Genomic DNA, 22,298 nt, shown 5'->3' on the forward strand with positions numbered 1-22,298 from the left:
AGGGCCGTTGCCCTTCAAATACTTCGATAAGAAAATGAGATTGTGGCTTTAAGTGAAGAATGTAAGATATTTGTTTCAGAGGCAGAGAAAGATGTCTGGAGGAAATTTGTCTGAAGGACAACGTTTTGGTTAGTGTTGATGGCAAACTTTATCGAAAACACTATGTTAAATGTTATGTTAAATTGATGCTTGAGTTGTGTCATGCATCAAGAGGGGGATGGTATAACAATTGCCAAATATGGTAAATGGTAAATGGACTGCATTTATATAGTGCTTTCACAGACCCAATGGCCACCAAAGCGCTTTACATTGCCTCACATTCACCCATTCACTCATTCATACACTGACGGCGGTGTCATCTATGCAAGGCCATCCAGCTCGTCGGGAGCACTTGTGGTTAGGTGTCTTGCTCATGGACACCTCGACACTTGGTCAGGTGGAACCGGGGATTGAACCACCAACCTTTCGGTTTGTAGACAACCTACATGAACCACTGAGCCACTGCCGCCCCAAATATGGTTTATTAAGGGGTTCACATTTGCTGAATAAATGTTGGAAGAACACTAGGGGTAATTGGGTAAAAGCCCTGAAAGAAGCCATTTTTCTGCCTAACAAAATTGCTGTCTGGATTGTTTCAACAGGAAACGCCAGGGCATCGAAGGCCACGGGAGAACAGTAGACAAAAGAAACTACTGTGGCAGAGTGGAAAATTCCATATGCCGCATGTTGTGTTACTTTCATTTTCACTTTGCCAAAATCCATGACGGAAAGGGAGGTGTGCGTCAATTAAGTAAAACACGCCTAATATAAGGGCGAGGCTCACGCACCTGGGGAAGAAAGAAAAACCAACGTCACAAGTGAATGCAGGGCTCGTAAGAGGGTTGTCGGAGAGGAGAAAATAAGTTGGAGTGCCGTGTGGAGTGGGGCTCGTGTTTCTGTCGGCTTCCAGACGTGCTGTTTCATTGAGTCGGTGAACTGGCGCAACGCACCTTCGCGGATTTCATTCAGCCGTCCGTAGTGGAAAGCAACGCACCTTCGCGGATTTTATTCAGCCGTCCGTAGTGGAAAGCGCGGTCGGGAAAAGGTTCAGCTCAGAGTCCACGGCGGTTCCAGACACTCCTCCGAGACCTTGCGGTCTGCTACATTTGTTTGGGTCAGTGCCACCAAGCTTTTCTTCCGTACAAACAGTACGCTCTCTCAGAGACGCACATCGTCCGAAATTACACATGCCTCCCGGACACACCCACTAACTATACCTACACACACACACACACACACTTCCTATGAGTCTAGTTGACTGATGTTTTTTTTGGTTGTTTAAGTATTTTGTCCCTTTTTCTACTAATAACATGCTGAGTTACGGTGTTTGTGTGCTTGGGAAAAATTCTACTGTGTGCGGAAAATTTGTTGTGACGTATCTGCACTGATTCGCATTTTGTATGTTTTTTTCCCCCCCCCCCCGGGCATGTGTGAACAAAAACAAAAAAACACCAAAAAGAAGTAGTGGGGTTTAATATTATGGTACGATTATTGTTGTTATTTTGTTTTATTAGTTATTTTCCTCTCCATCTGAACTGATTTTGGAGATAAAGTTGTTGTTGTTTTTCTTATACAGCACTTGAATTGCTCACAAATTATTGACACTGGAATAAGTTTTGTGGCCATTAAAAAGTGATGGGAAGCAAACCCCAGACTATGTCAAATGTTTTTGTTTTGATATGTAACAGGTGGTTGATTGCTATCCTGGGTTAATTTTTTGACAGGCACACACCTGTCTGGCGCCCGAACAGCTACTTAAAATATTTATTGTTGATTTGAACTGTTTTTTGGGCCCACCACCGTTACAGAGTGGCGCCCGAACAGGGACTGTGAACTATATGAAACTTGAACTGTGAAATTTTGAATTGTGAATTTGAACTTTGAACTGTGATTTGAACTGACCTGTGAGGAAGTTTTGTTGTGGGGACTCCGTATACAGTGTGTGTACATTTGATGTGGCACTAAACCCAGTTGACTGTGAATTATAATTGGAATTGCTTTGCTTAAAAAAATGTGGGGCTCACTTTTCCATTGAAAAAAATTGTTACCCTATATCTTCTCTTTTTTGGGTTGAAATAAGTTTGTGACCAAATTGAAGAATTGCGTAACCTTTGTATAAATGATCTGGAACTGTTTTGTTCTTTGAACAATGTAGTTTATTGTTTTGTCCGAGTTTGTTGGTTTTCTCAGAAAGAAAATTGACACAAACACATTATACCATTTACTGATTTTTATTTCATACACATTTTGCACTTGTAACAATGACCACCCCATCCTCTCCATCCACGTTTGTGGAGATTGATGTCCCTGAAGTGGAAACTCCCATGTGGCCACCAGCAGCCCCTGTCTCTTTATTCCCTTACACCCCTAATTTGACCCAAACTGAGCCCCCTGGATCCAGAGTGCGATTTGCCACCTCTGCCTTGACTGTCAGCACTCCCGTACAAACCCTCACCTGGGAACCACCAAATTCAGACAACATGCAGCTCTGCACAACGCCTGAAACTTCCCCTCCATCTTCTGTGGGAGCGCAGGACTTGCAGGACTTGCCCTTTCAACTTCCCACACCTGGCAGAGGATTTCAACAAGTAACTCAGCAAGTACAAGGAGATTTGGATTCCTTAAAGGAGTCAAGCCAGAAACAAGAGAGGGCAATTATTCAACTTACCCAGGAGGTGAAGGCCAAGTCTTCTCAACAATCAACACATATTTCCAACATGGTAACCAAGATGGAGGACAACCAGCAACAGCTACTAAAGTGTATCACCGACAACAAACAACAGGTGGAAAGTGAGATGGACCAATGGACCAAAGCTACCAAACGTATGATTGCAGAGGAATTGACGAATGTGAAGACTGCTCTTATATTTGAGGTGCGTTTCCTGGTTGAACAGCTTCAGGTAGAAATCCAAAAAGACCTGAAAGACATGCGCAAGAATCTGCAAATTAGTCAAGAGCAACTTAATAAAGAGTTGCAACAAGGGAAAAAACAAATGGAGGAGCTTTGCACTGACTTTCAAAAATTCCAGTCAGAAGTGAACAAAAAAATCGAAACGCAGATAACTGACAGAACTGACCAACCAAAAGAGGCATCCCTAACTATACCTGCAACCGATAGTTCTTTTTCCTCACCACCCAGCCCAGAAGCAGCTGCCATCACATCTTCCACTACCCCGACAGCTAAAAGTGATCATCTTCGACTAACATTTCCCACATTTGGAAAGCCATCCGATGACTCAGACCCTTTGAGTTATTTGACTCGATGTCAAGACTTTTTGGCATTGCACCCCTTGTCCGACGTGGATCTTCTGGCTACTTTTCGTACAGTCTTACATGGAACTGCTCGTGACTGGTGGGAAGTTGCCCGCTCTTCCATTGTCTCTTGGACTGAATTTGAGGCAGCTTTCCTATCTGCTTTTCTTTCAGAGGACTATGAGGACGAGTTAGCTGAGCGAGTCAGGACAAGGATTCAAGGAGAGCGAGAATCTATTAGGGATTTTGCTTTTTCATACCGGGCATTGTGCAAGAGATGGAAAAGCACATTAACGGAGTGTGAAATTGTGAAAATGATTCTAAAGAATATTAAACCTCACCTCGCCAGTCAGTTACGCAGTCGAGTTTTTACAGTGGAGGAGTTGGTGAAGTTAGGCCATCAATTAGAAAAGGACTATGAGCAGCAATTCCGGTATGATGGAGGCGTACACCCTAAACAGCAGGCTATGGCACCTCGAGCTCCTGTTAATCGCTCTATGGACAAGTCCCAAGTTCAGTGCTGGCGGTGTAAAGGACATCATTCCCCTGGAAACTGTCCCTTTTTTACCTCATCTTTTTCAAGTCAGCCATCTCATCAGCATCAACCTTCTCAGAACAAACGTCCCCCTCAAAATCAAAAACCGGGTGTGTTACCCTCCCACAATGCCGTCTCAGCCACAACTGCATCACCCATCACTGACAGCCTTAAAACGAACCAGGTTACTGACCACAAACAGTTAACAGTACCCCAACAGCTTGTTGTCCCCGTCACCATTGGCACATGGAAGGGTAAAGCTATCGTGGACACTGGAGCTAGCTATACTCTTATACATGAGAGTTTGTGGAAGGAACTTAGCCCCCAGGAGAGTCTCCATCCATGGACTTTAGGGCCTCTCTACTTAGCGAATGGCGAGGCCGAAGTTCCACTGGGGTGGATAAATGTGCAGATTACCCTTCATAACACCAATATTTCTATGCGGGCTGTTGTTCTTACCTCAACATCGCTGACATATGTAGCAGTGTTGGGATTAGACTTCATTTTCCTGAGCGGCCTCCAACTTAATGTCTCAGAAAGGAAATACACTTTCCAATGTTCTCCTGAGGAGGAATACTATTTCCAACTACGCCACGCAAGTATTCCTGCAAGCAGAGTTCCATGTCAACGAAGACAAAAGAAATCTAAAAGCTCTCAGCTAAATCTGTCCTTGTTAAGTTCTGTTCCTCCTCCCCAACCTTTACTGGCTTCTCGAGATGCAGACCCTAGTCCGACAGAGGATCAAGTCTTGATTGACCGTGCATTAAAAGAAGCAACTTTACCTCATAATGAAGAAGACCAATTACGTCACATCTTGCAGAAACATCAGGTTGTGTGTACTCGCCGACCAGGACGTACGAATGTTCTTCAGCACTGCCTGTACACGCGTCATCAGGTACCTGTTAAACAACGCCCTTATCGGCTTACACCCGCAAAGCAAGATATAGTGAAAGAACAGATTGAAGACATGTTAAAGGCTGGCATCATAGAACCATCTTATTCAGCTTGGGCATCACCAGTTGTTTTGGTTCCCAAAAAAGATGGTAGTCTCAGGTTCTGTGTTGACTACAGAAAGGTCAATGCCCTCACTGAAAGTGATGCATATCCAATTCCCAACATCACAGAGATCCTGGAGTCGCTCTCTGGGGCAGCCATTTTTTCAACTTTGGATCTAAATAGCGGTTATTGGCAGGTACCCATGGAACCTGAGAGTAAGTCAAAGACCGCCTTCATCACGTCAGGGGGGCTATACCATTTCAATGTCATGCCTTTTGGTCTAAAAAATGCACCAGCAACCTTTCAAAGGCTGATGGAGATCGTCCTGAGAGGATTGCTTGGAACCATGTGTTTCGTCTATATCGACGATATCATAGTTTACTCTCCATCAATGGCTCAGCATTTTCTTGACATCCAGACCATCCTTCAGAGGTTACAAGCAGCTGGTTTGACGATGAACCTAAAAAAATGCAAGTTCTGCCTTCAGGAGATTGCTTTCCTCGGTCATGTAGTGAACGGACAAGGTGTTACCGCAGATCCCAGCAAGGTGGAAGCAATTCGCACTTATCCAGTTCCCCGTAACCTTAAAGAGGTCCAGCGCTTCCTGGGATTGGCTGGGTGGTACCATCGATTCGTGGCAGACTTCTCTAGGATCGCAGAGCCTCTCAACAACTTAAAAAAGAAAGGACAATCGTTTCTTTGGACATCGCAATGCCAACAAGCTTTTGAGCATTTAAAAACATGCCTTACATTGCCACCTATCCTTGGACATCCCAATCTCCAACTACCTTTTTCAGTGTACACGGATGCAAGCGACACTGGCTTGGGCGCTGTGTTGACTCAGCGGAAAGAACAAGGCGGTGAGGAAGTGATTGCTTATGCCAGTAGGACTCTAAATAAAGCTGAGATTAACTATTCCACAACAGAAAAGGAATGTCTTGCAGTGGTGTGGGCACTGGACAAATGGCAGCATTACTTAGAACCCCGATTGTTCACAGTGATCACGGACCATTCCTCGTTGCAGTGGGTGATGAGTTCCACGAAAACAACCAGCCGACTCATCAGATGGGCTCTCCGACTACAAAGGTTCGACTTTGTGATGGAGTACAGGAAAGGAAAGTTGAATGTAGCACCTGATGCTCTTTCACGAATGTACCACATACCTGGATGTAGTGTGTACACCAGTCAAAAAGAGGAGTCTGAGTTTCCAATCACCCCTGAAAACATCTGGGATGAACAACATCATGATCCTGAAATCAGTAGAATATTTCAGGCACTTGCAAAGAACGAACTCACCGAGAAGGAACAATATGTAGTAGTGGAAGACAAACTGTATCATACCACTCAACTGGCCAACAGCCAAGTCCACTATCGTGTTGTCATTCCCAGCAGTCTTGTGCCCAAAATTCTCCAATACTACCATTCCAGTCCCATGAGTGGGCATTTTGGAATTTTCAAGACATATAAAAGAGTACAAGCCGTTGCCTACTGGCCAGGCATGTGGACAGACGTCAAGAAACATGTCCAAAGGTGTGTAAAATGTCAAACTCTTAAAAGTGACAATAAAAAACCAGCAGGAAAACTTCAGCCTATTACTACATCACGACCAAATGAAATGTTAGGAGTGGATGTAATGGGTCCCCTGCCTAAAAGCACAAAACAACATGAGTATTTACTCGTCTTTGTTGACTATTTTTCTCGATGGGTTGAACTCTTTCCCATGCGACAAGCCACTGCTCAGAATATTGCAGAAATCTTGCGAAGAGAAGTGTTGACTCGATGGGGCGTGCCTGATTACATCCTGTCCGACAGAGGAACACAATTTGTATCTGCATTATTCAATGAATTGTGTGCGAAATGGAGTGTGACACACAAACTCACCACCGCGTACCACCCGCAGACAAATATGACGGAAAGAGTCAACCGTACTCTGAAGTGCATGATGGCTTCTTTTGTGGAAGATAATCATAAAAGTTGGGACCACTATCTGCCTGAGTTTCGTTTTGCACTTAATACCGCAGTTCAGGAGACTATTGGAATGTCACCTGCTGAGCTCCATCTGGGCAGAAAACTTCACAGCCCAGTGGACAAATTGTTGCATGGACACAACCTTTCACCCTCTGGTCATTCATATGAGGTCGTTCATCAGTTGTCTCAACTACACAGAAAGGCCATGGACAACTGCAAAAAAGCCCAAACGAGACAATTGAGATCTTATAACAAGAACAGAAGGGATGTCACCTTCTGGGAGAAGGATCGAATATGGATAAGAAACTTCCCTCAATCCAGTGCACAACGCAATTTTACTGCTAAGCTGGCACCTAAGTGGAAGGGACCATATCGCATAATTCGACAGTTAGGTCCCCTGAACTATCAAGTTGCAATGGAAAGCACAGGAGAAGATGTGCGCAATGTGCATGTATGCAATATGAAACTGTGTTTCCCTACTGCAAAAGAAGTTGAGGATCGTACTCAGGAGAAACTCCGGGAAATTTTCCATGAGACCTCAGACGAGGACGAAGATTTTCTAGGGTTTTAGAGGGTTTTTTTCCCCGTAACAACTATGTGTTGTTTTCTCAAGGGGGGGAGAGTGTGGCAGAGTGGAAAATTCCATATGCCGCATGTTGTGTTACTTTCATTTTCACTTTGCCAAAATCCATGACGGAAAGGGAGGTGTGCGTCAATTAAGTAAAACACGCCTAATATAAGGGCGAGGCTCACGCACCTGGGGAAGAAAGAAAAACCAACGTCACAAGTGAATGCAGGGCTCGTAAGAGGGTTGTCGGAGAGGAGAAAATAAGTTGGAGTGCCGTGTGGAGTGGGGCTCGTGTTTCTGTCGGCTTCCAGACGTGCTGTTTCATTGAGTCGGTGAACTGGCGCAACGCACCTTCGCGGATTTCATTCAGCCGTCCGTAGTGGAAAGCAACGCACCTTCGCGGATTTTATTCAGCCGTCCGTAGTGGAAAGCGCGGTCGGGAAAAGGTTCAGCTCAGAGTCCACGGCGGTTCCAGACACTCCTCCGAGACCTTGCGGTCTGCTACATTTGTTTGGGTCAGTGCCACCAAGCTTTTCTTCCGTACAAACAGTACGCTCTCTCAGAGACGCACATCGTCCGAAATTACACATGCCTCCCGGACACACCCACTAACTATACCTACACACACACACACACACACTTCCTATGAGTCTAGTTGACTGATGTTTTTTTTGGTTGTTTAAGTATTTTGTCCCTTTTTCTACTAATAACATGCTGAGTTACGGTGTTTGTGTGCTTGGGAAAAATTCTACTGTGTGCGGAAAATTTGTTGTGACGTATCTGCACTGATTCGCATTTTGTATGTTTTTTTCCCCCCCCCCGGGCATGTGTGAACAAAAACAAAAAAACACCAAAAAGAAGTAGTGGGGTTTAATATTATGGTACGATTATTGTTGTTATTTTGTTTTATTAGTTATTTTCCTCTCCATCTGAACTGATTTTGGAGATAAAGTTGTTGTTGTTTTTCTTATACAGCACTTGAATTGCTCACAAATTATTGACACTGGAATAAGTTTTGTGGCCATTAAAAAGTGATGGGAAGCAAACCCCAGACTATGTCAAATGTTTTTGTTTTGATATGTAACAGGTGGTTGATTGCTATCCTGGGTTAATTTTTTGACAGGCACACACCTGTCTGGCGCCCGAACAGCTACTTAAAATATTTATTGTTGATTTGAACTGTTTTTTGGGCCCACCACCGTTACACTACGTACTTTACTATCTGACAATAACCTCGAAATTTGTTTTTCTTTACAGAGAGCATGCAGGATTGGGAGACAGGGCACAATGTGGCCAATTAAATAATGGCTATGGATGAATTTTGCTAACTGTCCTGGCCTAGGTTATTATTGTGGCAGAAAGGTGCTACACCTTGTACAGCGCATAACTTAAAATTTTCCTTTTGCAGAATGTCAGGATGGATTGCATCAAGCTGAACTGATTCTGCTTCCAAATGTATGAATATTGACTTGTTAACGTAAGCAAAGTGGATATGTGTTTTTCAGGGGAAAAGGACTCTGACTCTAATAAGCAAGAAATGTCTAATGATAATTGAAAATAAAATGAAAAATAATGATTTTGAAAATTCCACAGGTCACACCAAAAGGGACGAGGGAAAGACAAGCGGTCACAAACAAAATACTTAAGGTCTCCATTCACAGGTGACAACAAGCAGGAAATGGTTCATTCCAGTGGGGGTGCGGTGGTGATCTCAGGAGATCAGTGTGACACCTGGGTCCAAGCCGCCCACCTACCCCAACAGGCCGCAACCATCCCATTAGTCCATGGGGCGAACGATAATCAACACACCTGGAGGAGGATGTGGACCATCTAATGGTTTAAGAATGTGGTTTTGTGATGATTTTTAGGATTTTATCTGATTATATTGAAATAGGGCTTAGTATTGATATTGGTATATGACAAATGATTTGATTGGTTACTGATTCATTAGAAAATATTTAAGGCAAATGTTTTCAGGAAGAGAAGATCTATTAATTATTGTAAATTATAGGGATTATTATTGAAGCTTATTACGTAGAACCACTGCCTGATTGAATTAAAAGTTAAAGGTAAAAGAACAAAATATGGTTAGGGAAATGGATATGGGGAAAATGTTGAATGTGTAGGAGTTATGATTGTATGTGTTATTCTGATAATTTTGTTATTCATGGGTGAATATGAGAAAACTGGAATGTCTGTTCAATTGGTGAAAATGACAGTCTATCTGAATGATGATGGGGATGAACAAAATTATGCAGATGATTCAAGTAGAGATTACAGTTAAATATGTTGATGTTTTCTTTTTCTTTCTGAGAACGATTGATATGTAAGGAAGGTCAAAAGCAGCAGTCATCCGTGTTACGAGATTGCGTACAAGGACAGGGTTTTGAAACTGAGGGATTTTTATTACACTTTTATGATTTGAATTTTATCTGTTTGTTTTTGTAGATTCAGAATTATTTCTCTTTTCCCCGGTATTGATTCACGGGACGAGACACCAGTTATCTTGCCAAGAAAAATCTTTTATTCTTATATGTCAGGAGAGAAACTTTGAGAAGATGTTGTATTCACGCCAGGTCTATGCGTTTCCGTGTTTCTCTGAAGTGGTACAGTGAAATTCAGCTTATATACATCACAGACAGACTTACAGCTTCCGTATAAGGTAACAAAACGTTGCTTTGAGCTTCTTAAAATTGGAACGTATATGTCATATGTCTTCTTCAACATGTCACACTCCACTTCCATATTAAGAACTATCCTTGTTGTTTACTTTGGTGATACACTTGCATCAGTGGAAACTGTTGTACACTGTACACACCCTTAGCAGAATATAGCTTCCCTCTGTCTGACATGTGATCCTCACATGGATCATGCTATCTATATTATCTTCATGCATTCAAACACATGCATTTAAACTCCATAAGATAATACAACTGATCATGAATAACAATAAAGAATAATAATACAGATACACACTATTTAATACTGAAATTATATTAAAAGATGAAATTTTAGATCTTCAGTTTTCCTACTGTGTTATAACTATTTATTCCTTACTAGTGCGACTGAGGGTCTGCTTGTCAGAAGCTCGGGAACAGTGTTTCCCAGTTTAGCCCGGCCTAGTTAACATGTTTACTTGCTTGCTAAATAATTATGGGGCTTTCCCCCACAAAAACAGCCTTATGCTTCTTTTTTCTAAACTTTTTCTTCACAGGTTCAAGGAGAGTGATTTTTTAATGATGTAATGACTTGAACTTGCATTTATTATAGGGCTGAACGATTTTGGAAAATAATCTAATTGCGATTATTTGTACCAATATTGCGATTGCGATTTAATATGCGATTATTTTTTAAGCTCTTTATCTTTTATATTATTCAACAAACACAAGCAATAAATAATTTTAAAATATGGATGGGAATCTTTAGGCACCTCATGAGCCGATCAACTTTTTTTATTTATCAATTAATCTTATTAATAAAACTTTAAATATTTATTTAATTACATATGTAATTATAAGTAGGCTACTTTTAAAAATAATTACACATTAAAAAACGAAATTAATACAATCACATGTTAAGAATTTTAAATAGGCTATATAAGCGAATAGCTTCAAAACATAAAAGTTATCAATAACAAAGAGGGGGAAAAAACATTAAAAGCAATAAACAAAGAGTGCTTTCAGTATTTAAGAGTAGTCTGAATGTTTTCCATTCAAGAGCTGTGATTAAGTGATTTTTCTTTCTCAGTTTAGATAAGATAAGCTGCTTCACACTTATGTACAGATATCTTATGAAATATAAGATGTGGTTTGTCCTGTCTGTTTAATAACTTAAGACATAACTGACTGTTTACATTAATTTCGCGTCATAAACGCATTTTGAGATGCAAGTACATTTAACCACGTAGACAGAGTCGCTCACAGCCGCATGTGAGAGCGCTCTTCACAAAGCGGCCGTGAGTATTTGAAATTGAAAGCAGCTTCTGTCGATGGTTTTCATATTTGTATTTTTAATATATAAGCCAACTGCATTCCAAAAGACATATGATGCCTTTATAGAGCATTTGTAAGGAAAATACCGGCGGGCGGGACCGCGCACTAAGTTACTAGAGTAACATCAAGCGCGCGTATTTCACAGCGAGTGCCATATGATCTTCTAGTCAGTGCAATGAAGCCCGCGAATGTCCAATTCGCTTCAACTTTTCCGAACTGTAGGCTATGAAAGACTATTTTTCGGAAGGTTCGAATGTGTGTTTGTGACAGAGGAATTAGAAGAAAGCAGAATATTGTGTATAAAGCACACGCAGCGTCATCACGCATCTGTGTTTAAAACTAAGCTCAGACTCAATTCTGAAAATATCTGAATCCATACAGAATAGTTGAAGAGAATGTATAACATTCTATATTGATATATAAAACATGATATATTTATTATCAAATAAATTAAACAAACTGTTCTTTCCTGCAGCCTATGCCAGGCCGTACTGATATTATCGCAAATGCAATTAATCGTTCAGCCCTAATTTATTATTACCATTATTATTACTATTATTACAAATGTTTGATTAATCAGTTATCAGAGAATGATAAACAGAGAGGAGTTGTGGTGGCAATTTTATGATATTCATTGATCTTTAGTAAAATATGGATGATTCAAAGAATGTCACATGTGTGTCTCTCACTTGTAGTGAGAGAAGATTCTGTTTATGTACCTGGGGAGGCAGAAGGGGGAGACACTCCAGAGAACAGACGAACAAGGACCTCTGACCTAGATGTCAGAAGGCCATTTGGGGCAGGGGTGCTTAGTGGGCCAACTAGTGATGAATCTAAACTAGTGTTATGGCTTCCTTGTCTATGGAAAACTACTGGATGGAAAACTACTGGGAGGAAGGCTCTGGCAGGAAGAAGGCCTTGAAACTGAGATAAAAGCTGGTTCAGTCTGTCTGGGGGGTGTCACTCTTCTGCACAGGGTAACAACTGTGTATTAGACTGCTCCTATTCTTGCAAGAATAAATACTTCTCTATTTATAATTTGACTCTGAGTGTCTCTTTTTTGCCACAACACATGATAACTGTGTAAATAATGTTTAACGGTTCATATTATTATGTATATTTGTTTAAGTAGTTATGTTATTTATGAAGACATGTTACATGGGACGCTAGCTTTGCACATAGGTTTCAATGTACTATAAGTGAACATATGGTTGATTAGCATGTATGTTAAGTGCATAGGAAATTGAGTGATAAACCAGACAATATATTTAATCTAAAGTTTATTGAACAGCTGAATAATGATTATTTTTGGCCTCGTTTTTCAAGGCCAGGTTTTTTTTGTTTTCTCTCGTTTTTTCTTCTGTTTCTGAATTCATCGAGATCGTTGCCTATTGAGTCCTGATCTGTCCCTGCTGTGGATGTTCTGTCTGTGGTTTGGACATGGCGAGCCAACCATCTACTTGAGCGTACCTGGAAAATTAAAACATCTATTGTTTTGCTGAACTGGTTGGACAAAATATACTCACCCTGAACTGTGCTATATTGTTTTTTTTGCTCTTCTGGATTTTCCCTGGATCAATCGTTGGATTTTTTCCTATTGAACCGGAACTGAACTAAAAATATTCAGTGACAGCTGAACATTGAATCTGATTCCCGAAGTTGTTTTTCTTTTGTTAATCTGGACACTGTTTTTTGAATTGTGAAATCTGGTTTTAAATCTTGATTTTTGAAATCTAAATGTCCAAATTGAACTGAGGTGTCAATTGTGAACTGAACTACTGTTTATTATTGCGGTTTATTTATATCATTTTATTTGTCAAAAGATTCAATTAATTTTTTTCCATAATAACAATACATTTAATTTCTTAGTAATTAACATTTATATTTGAGTCTGAGTTGCTTTCTTTCTTTAGTTTCTGTTATAAATGTCATATACTCCAGTGAGTCGAACCTACCTTCTGTAATGTACCTAGGACTGGGCGATATGGCCTAAAAAAAAATCCCAGGTTTTTTCACAAAAAATCCGATTTACGATTTAAATCGATTCCCCCCCCCCTATTTAAAATCAATCTGCAGATGACAAATAAATTGTTCAAAACAAGTTTTAGTTTTATTTAATTATATAAAGTGCAATCAGAAACAACAAGCAACCTTTGTAAACAGTGAAAATGTAACATAACATAACGTAACATAAAATGGGCGGACTGGGATTGGTGGGGATGTAAAAAAAAAAAAAAAAAAAAGCTTGCATCACAATTATAAGTGTATTGTGTTTGCATGGTACGCTGACTGTATGCTACTGTTTTTATTATTGCTTGACACAAATTTCACTTGTGATTTGATTCTGATCTTGATTCAATATCAATTCCTTTGGATAAATATTAGGTAGGCCTACAGTAGATACGTTATTGTGTTATGTTAATCCCCCCCCCCCCAAAAAAACTCACCTACTGTAAACATACAGAGCCCTGTCAGCTGGTATTATTATTAAAGGTTAAAAATAACATCTCAAATTTATTTTAATGTGTTTTTTAAAATGACAACGTTATCATATTTTAATGATAGGTAAAAAATATAAAAAAATTGTAATATAATTATCATATTTAGCAAAATACTCCTCTCTACAGACAATTTTTTAAGTCCAACTAACGTGCTATGGTCATTAAACGGCTTTCCTGAGGTAAACGTAACGTGACTGTTTTCCTGCGGTTTATGGACCGGTTAAAAAACATTTGATCGATCGATTTTATTACATTTCGGTAAGTTGACCTGTATCTTTCAAATTACCTACTGATCATTAGTGTTCATTTATGTTAACTAAGTTAGTAGCAACAGATGACCGGTTCACGTGCCGCTTGAACTGAGATCTGTCAGCGATCTGTCACATCACATTTACAAGCGCCAAAACGTTGTTTATTGTTTGAATTTTGTAATTATATTGACAGAATCTGAGCGCTGAGAATTTGCTTTGTATCAATAGTACCGTAACCTTCTCTGTCGGTGTCAGTTTCCTCTTTGCTTCGCGATTTTCTCTGCGTGAGAAATGGATGTGTGGCATGAGAGCGAGTGAAAAGTGACAACTGCGTGAGTCTCATGGTGAATGCGTGAGAGTTGGCAGCCCTGCAGATTCAGTTTGCAAATGTTTTTGGCGGGTGTGCTTGTGCAGCCGCGGTCTTGTTCATTTGCCATGTTGTTTATGTAGCTCTGTGGCAAACGCGCTGAGCGCGTTCGGAACTACGGGAGCCCAGAGGGGAGCGTCGGCGGATATTATACACAAATCCGCCGCGAACTCTATGGGCGCCGCCATCTTGCCTGCCGCCATTACTGCGTGCCTGCGAAGTGTGGTGAAGAATTCCCTCTATTGACATTTCAATGAAAGCGGATCCTGCTCATGAAAGAAAAAGTCAGCCAAATGTAATGCAGGGCTTGAATTTCAGTGCGGGAATGAGGGGATTGCGCATAATTTACACCAGGGCTATTCAAATACATTTGCAGGGGGGCCAAACTAGAAAATTCCAAAATTTGTGAGGGCCGGACGGACAAATTGATATCAGCTAAAGGAAATTAAAATATACTATATACTAAGGTACATAATATGAAATAAAGGTACATTATTCGTTTGGTTTCCTTTATTATTTCAACACATTAAACTTGTATTGAATAGGCCAAAGTGCAAAACTGCAAATATTGAGACATACACACAGCTTTTACCCTTAAACAGTAAACATAAGTAATAGCTTTTTAAAAAAATCAGACAATCAAAATAAAGCTGTCATAAGTGCAAAACTGTCTTATTTAAAGACAGTTAAAAAAAGGTCTTATTTAGGGAAATAACAACATTCAAATATCCCTGAAGTATATCTTTCAGACATTGAGTATTTTAAAACTAGAAAAAAACTTTTCAAGTGTACAGTAAGTACAAATCTGCTAACTATGTGCTGTAAACATACTCTTGATGAAAACTAACTAAAAACAAGAATATATATTTTATATATATTCTCGTGAGTATCCACGCCACTCGTAGAGAGGCAAAGAAAGCTCTCTCTTATTCGGTACAAAACCCGCCAATGGCACGCTGACTTTGCTCAAAAGAAGTTACCAGTCTGTCTATTCTACGTTGTCTCTCCACTGAGCCCTCTTGGTATTGCGCAGAAAAAGACGAATGTTTTGTAGTAAAAAGTATCTTCACATTATATTATTTGGCCACAGCCACTGATTCGTTGCACAGTAAACACACAGGTCTATCGGTCCCTCGCTTGCTTGCCGTAGTTGGCACCATAAATAAGTACTTCTCCGTCCATTCACTCTGAAACTTACGAGAATGAGTGTTTGTTTTTTATCACCATGGAGACGACCTGCTCCGCTCTAGAATCTTTGCCTGTTCTCTTGTCTGTTCGCCGCGGCAGATTCGTAGATTTTTTTTTTTGCCTTTTTGTTTTTTTGACTTTTTTTAATTTTTATTTGTTTAATCTGCCACGGGCCAGACTAAATTTCAATCGGGCCAAATTTGCCCCCGGGCCGCTATTTGAATAGGCCTGATTTACACCATTTCCCGCAAGGTTAGCTTTTATAGTGCGAGAAATTCCCGCACAAATATATTTGTGTATAGAGAAAACTGATTTTCATTAAAACATATCGACGTACACTACACATTCGAGTTAATCGATAAAGTCGATTTATCGCCCAGCCCTACATGTACCCAAGTTATTACGCCATAAAACGGGTAGCTGCGGGTTACATGTAGCATTGACTACATGCATCGACCCTGTTCCCAAAGTTACTGTGAGAAGAATCTCTATAACTATGAATAACTTGTATAATATTTGACAAATACAATTTTATCAGTAACTTGGTGTTTACTGATTGTTCCTAAATAAAAATTTTTTTTGAAAATGACTAAAATTCTGGTAATGCTGTTGCAAATTGGAAACCAGATATAAAATAAATGTTAAATAGTATTTAGCCTGATCTGATATTGACAATCAATATAAAAATGTCTCAAATCTCCCTTTACTGACCATTTGTTGAAGAAAACCCAGAACATTCTGCACCATTTCATAGTGTAACTGTTTATCTAAATGTGATGAAGTGCTTGAATGTTTCTAACATGAATGTTCTTCAGCATCATGAATGAATGAAGAATAAACACCAACCTCTCTGTTCTTCAGGATCTTCAGTGTGTTTCATTCTGCAGGGTTCTGGATCACTCGTGTTCTCACTGTCCTCTTTAATAAACTCAGTCTCTGCAGATTTCAGCTCTTCCTGATGCTTTCATGCTCGTCTCCACTTGTAGCTGACGGGGATTTACAGCATTTATTGGGGAATTACTGTTGGAGGAGCTTCACTGATGATGTGATTCAGGAGATCTAATAAATAAGGAGAAAACAAAAACTATTGTCATGAAATAAAGAGTGTTTTCAGCAGATCTGTTGATATTGATGAGCCTCAGACTATCAACACTCATTCAACAAGCCATTCAGGATCATCAGCAGATCATCTCACTTTATTCTGAGTGTTTGCTGTTAGAAACACATTATTTGAGTCAGGATACATGACAAAAACCTGTAAAACTGCTCTACTGAAAGAAAAAATATGACATTGATAAAACATCAAGCACTACCCACCTAAAAAAAACTCGTTGAAAAGACGTAGAAAAGACGACATTGCCAGACGTCTAAACAACGTTAAAATTTGGTTGAAAAGTGGAAGGTGAAAAGCCGTCTTTTTCAGGTCGTTGAAAAGACGCCCATAAAAGGACGTCCTATTCGCGTCTTAATACGGTTGTAAAGTGAGTTGAAAAGACGTCTTTTTCAGGCCTAATTTCAACCGTGAATTCATTAGATTTTATTTTCATAATTACTGTAAAAAAATAAGACAATTCACAAAATAGTAACAAACCATTTATTGACTCATTTATCAAATACATCTTTCACGTAAAAAGAAACACTTTCCTAATCACATCTTAAGCCTGCATTTGATCAAACATACCCTGAAATTTCACAACTTATATTGTGAAATATTACTACAATAACTTTTCTATGAATTAATACATAAATAAATATACATGTAAATATATAGTATGTACAAAAGTATGTTATTTATTCCTGTGATCAAAGCTGAATTTTCAGCATTACTCCAGTCTTCAGTGTCACATGATCCTTCAGAAAATATTCTAATATGATGATTTGATTCTCAAGAAACATTTATGATTATTATCAGTTGTACGGCTTCACATTTTTGTGGAAACTATGATAGTTTTCAGTATACTTTGAATATAACTTTCAAAAGAGCAGCATTTATTTGAAACTTTTTTTAACAATTGAAACGTTTTTACTGTGACTTTTGATTAAATTAATAAAATCTTTAAATTTATACAGAAAAGATAAAAAAATTTCAGTATAAACATTTTTTCAAAACAATAAATGTTTATATAACAGAACAATGACCAATTATAACCACATTAGAAAACATTAAAGGGATAGTTCACACAAAAATGTAAATACCCTCATGTCGCTCCAAACCCTTAAGACTTTTGTGGAGAAGACAAATTAAGAAATTTTTAACCGATGCCTTGTGTGCACAAATAAACAATTTCATCTTTATTCACAAATTATGTATCTCTGACGCATGTTGCACCATGAGATGGCCGGCTCTCACACCAACACAACACTGATGAATCGTGGTGCTCCGTAAACACGTTTCAGAGATATATATTTTGTGAATAAAGATGCAATGTTTTTTTTGCACACACAAAGCATTCACATCGATTCATAAAGTTGAGGTTAAACCACTGGAGTCATATTGATTATTGTTAGAATAATGTCTTTACTACCTTTCTGAAGCATGAAAGTTTTAGTTGCATAAACTGTGAAATGGAGGGACAAAAAGCTCTCAGATTTCATTAAAGAGATCTGTATTTGTGTTTCAATGATGAATGAAAGTCCTACAGATATGCAATGACATGAAGGTGAGTGATTCAATTTTTGGTTAAATTTGACACATTAGATAAATCAGTTCCCTCAGGGGCACCAGTAGATCTCTCCCTGATCTCTGATCTTCTGGTTCTTCTGCTCCTTCCACTCCCGGATTATTGAGCCACGACAGAAGCTTCCACTTTGAATGCTTTAGCCTGGCTGTTTTTTCTCCAGCATCTAAGAAAGAAAACAATAACCAAAATGTAAAGTATACACTTGAGTTTTCCCTCTACATATACGTGCAAGATTTCAGTCATAGATAAATTGTAAATGTCTGCTTGATTAGACATTACCTGTCTAGCGATGTATGTTTATGCTGAAATATATTGGTTTGTGTTTTAAAAGCATCTATCACATGTCATTTGTCTCGTGTGATTAAAGGTTTGAGCTTCAGAACTTCCGATAAGGGAACATACATAGTGAGTTTTTAGGGAGCAAATGTTTTAGTGCACGGTAAGGATTTTGTGATTAAGACGGCCCTTAACCACTAACTACTGAGCTAGGGACCTGAGTGATATGCATCCAGAGTTTAGCACCTTGATTAGCTTGTTCAGGTGTGCTGGACTAGGTTGGAGCAACACTCTGCATGTAAGTGGACCTTGAGAGACAATTTTAGGATCTCCTGCAATATGTTCTGAACTTACAACACTGGTGGTGTCCAGATCCAAGTTCTGCAGAGTTTCTGGTGATCCTGGATTAGCTGCTCAGGTCTGCTTAATTGGGGTTGGACTCTGTGATCAGGACTAGATGGCAAACAATACTGTAAAGAGAAAGAAGACAAACAATATTATTATGCTATAAATAATTTGTTCTGTGTTCATCTGCTTACCTGTACAAAGTATGCATCATCAATATGCAGTATATATTGAATTTGATCTTAATAGCACTGTTTTACTAGACAAACCTGATCAAAATTAATGGAGGAAAGCCTTATTTTGCCCTCCAGGTGGGCGTTCCCATGATGGTGTGACGTCACGTGAAAACTATGAATTAACTGGATAGTGCATATACTTTTAGGTTAAATAAATTGGCTTACTTCTATTCATCCATTGACCAATTGCCACCAAAACCTTTACAAAACTATCAAAATCTCTCATCTACACATAAGATGCGATTAAAAGCTCAAACATACAGCTCAAGTCTACGTTAACGTTACCTAACAGTTAACCTCTAATGTTAGTTAGCTAACGGCTAACGGACTTTTTCAAAGACACTAAACCATTTCTATAAAGTAAATATTCAACGGAAGCGAGCCATTTACATGAAAGAACGTGTCAGAAACATTTGTATGTATTATTTGTGTAATTTTAGGGACTAAACTTACCTGAAAGTAGTTAAAACAACAGTGAGAGACGGAGAGTTGCTGCATGTCAGTTGAGCTGCCGTCCCGTTTCCATAGTAACGCCCTCCGCTCCAGTTCAAATCATAGACAGTATGTTCAAATGCGTCTTGAATGTTCAGCGCGCGCGCCCATTAAAACACATAGAAGTCACGCAGCATTTACGTCAATTTAGAATTGATGGAGTTAATTATTTGATAATCAGATAAAATATCCTGAAACTTGATACATTATTAAGTGGATAGGGCTGTGGCCATCGTCAAACTGTAAATGGAATGAGCATACGAAAGCATTGAGAATGTAAAACAATGAATTTTATTATAATATAATAGGCCTAATATAATATATAGCTTTAGAAATGGTAAACGTGGTATAGAAAAACAATTGCAAAAACTACATGATATAAGGCATGAACATTATTTTATCATATACACAAATTTTTCAGATGTAACATGAGGAACAATTTAAATTATAAGCTTCATGTTCTAAGTATTTTTTAAGTGTATTTCAAATATACAAAATGTAATACAATAGGCCTATATTTAACATAGTAATATGCAGTTATTAATAGGCTATTTAAGTGCTGTTGTTTATTGGGGTCTGGTGTTATAAACTACTGTGATGTTTAATGTGTTTATGGATGCATTATAGCCATTACAGGCATATTAAATATAGGCATAGTGAATGATAACAAATGTTCAGAGATATGTTAACTAATATAGGCTACAGCACAAGTGTTTTCAACGAGACATAAACCACTAGCGCTTGCTGGATTTCTGCCATGCCAAGTCATGCAAGTCTATTATGGTTTGCGAACGTAGGCTATTGCTAAATAATGTATTTCTGGGATGTGCCGTTTATCTTTGAAATAATTTTTCTTCACTTGCTACAATAGATTTGTAATAATTTAATTATGTTTATGCTATATTGATAGATGTGGTCCGAAACAGACGCGCGTAATAAATAAACTAAATTTGGGCTAAATAAACAAAGCCACATTTTATATGTTTTGGGCTAAAATTGGACCAAATCAGACCGACCAAACAAAGCCCAAATTTCAACGTCTATTTTTGGGCTAAACTAGGACCAAATCAGACCGACCAAACAAAGCCCAAATTTCAACGTCTATTTTTGGGCTAAATGAAGGCCATGACGGGCCGACTTGATTTAGCCCAAAAAACAACGTCCAAATGACGTCCGGTGCTGGGTGGGTAATATGATATTTATCTTCATAAACCACTACAGATAAATAATCACAGCAGCATAATATGTAGGCTACATTTGAATCTAAATATAGTTAGATTTTATAACAATCACGAACTACTTAAATCATTAAAATATTACATTTTATGGGCGCTGAAACTGATAACGATCATAAAACGTTTAAAAATAAATAGCATCACAAAGCAATATTGTTCCAAGAGTAAAACGCTATTCATTTATTAATATGAACATTTAAAAGGTGATTTAAATGTCTCACGTTGCTCATTATAGGCTCAATGTAAAGTAACTTATATCAGTGTAACACTTGAGATCGTTTCCCATCAATTCCCCTCACAGATCTCAAACTTTACCTCTTGACATTCAGGAACAGTTTTCAGTCCAAACATGGAAACAATCACACAAACGAACACACACTCGCTCAGGACTGAATGAACTCCACATGTTCTCCTCATGCTCGCTGCTGCTGCACTACATGTTTATTTCAGAAGGAAGACGCCAGAAAAGACGCTCAAGTATCGCCGTGATCGATGAAAACAATACAGAAATGAGTCTGTCGCTTAATCAAACTGTATAAAGTGTGTTTGCTGGTTGTGTAAAGATGAGAAATACCGTGAACTGCTCTCCTCGCCTCAGAAGACTCGACGCTGAAACTCAATGAGGGAAGAGAGTAGACTGCGCGAGCGAGCACTGACGTCATCGGTCACCAACGCACGCGGTCACGCGCGCACGGGACACCTCCGCAGCCAATCAGGGCCACGCAGCTTCAGCTTTACTAGTAGGCTCCCATTATTATTATTTTAGAACTGAAGTGACTCCAGTTATTAAAGGTGAAAGGAACTTTTTCAAGTGAAGCACAAAATAGTCAGAATAAGCAGAGCAGAGGAGGATCACCTCCATATTCAAGCGTTTTAAGACAAATAGTAAAGCCATGTTGGTAGATTAGCACCTGTACACTGTAAAACATGATTTTATGGCAAAGTAAATAAAACAGGAAAAATCATGTATCTTTTGCTAAGAATCATTTTGTAAAAATGAAAACGTTAGTATATTAAGTAAATCCTAATTAAATACTCAATTTTTACTTGTAAATATTAGACATCCAACAGACAAGTAAAATTGACTTCTGACTCTCTGGCATATTTACATGCATTAATTAAGTACTTGAAGCAAATAAAAAAAATCAAGTAAAATTTACGTCCTTGAAGAAAGAAATCTGCGCATGCGCGGAAAGAAGAAAACCCGCGATGATTGAGGGATTTCCAATCTCCACTCCATCTGCTCTCGACAGGTAAGCAACAGTAAAAAACTGCATTATATTACGGAGTTTAGAATAATTCAATGATTGTGTTGTCATCACTTAATTCTATACATTAGAAAAGTTTAGTGTTCTTAAGTTTGAGACGTGCTCCAG

At 38.9% G+C, this 22,298-nt stretch overlaps 1 protein-coding gene across 3 annotated transcripts in view; it reads right to left on the reverse strand.

Moving 5' to 3' along the window:
• LOC307006071 (uncharacterized protein) overlaps positions 1–21,602 on the reverse strand; it is a 49,339-nt gene extending 27,737 nt beyond the window's left edge. The window contains exons 1-4 of one of the 3 annotated variants that reach the window (XR_013799394.1): positions 21,497–21,602; positions 19,649–19,772; positions 18,969–19,084; positions 17,239–18,501 (exon numbers count right to left, since the gene is read on the reverse strand). Coding sequence is in view for 2 of the 3 variants with exons in the window: in XM_079626695.1 (XP_079482821.1) it covers positions 16,504–16,537 (34 nt within the window). In the remaining variant the exon portion in view is untranslated. Of the gene's footprint in view, positions 1–16,503; positions 16,717–17,238; positions 18,502–18,968; positions 19,085–19,648; positions 19,773–21,237 lie in introns of those variants that run through there. The other 2 variants (XM_079626695.1, XM_079626696.1) reach the window with 2 other exon arrangements.
• Between the last annotated feature and the right edge of the window lie 696 nt (positions 21,603–22,298).

The sequence above is a fragment of the Phoxinus phoxinus genome (assembly GCF_949152265.1).
Source record: "Phoxinus phoxinus genome assembly, chromosome: 1".
Classification (NCBI taxonomy): Eukaryota; Metazoa; Chordata; class Actinopteri; order Cypriniformes; family Leuciscidae; genus Phoxinus; species Phoxinus phoxinus.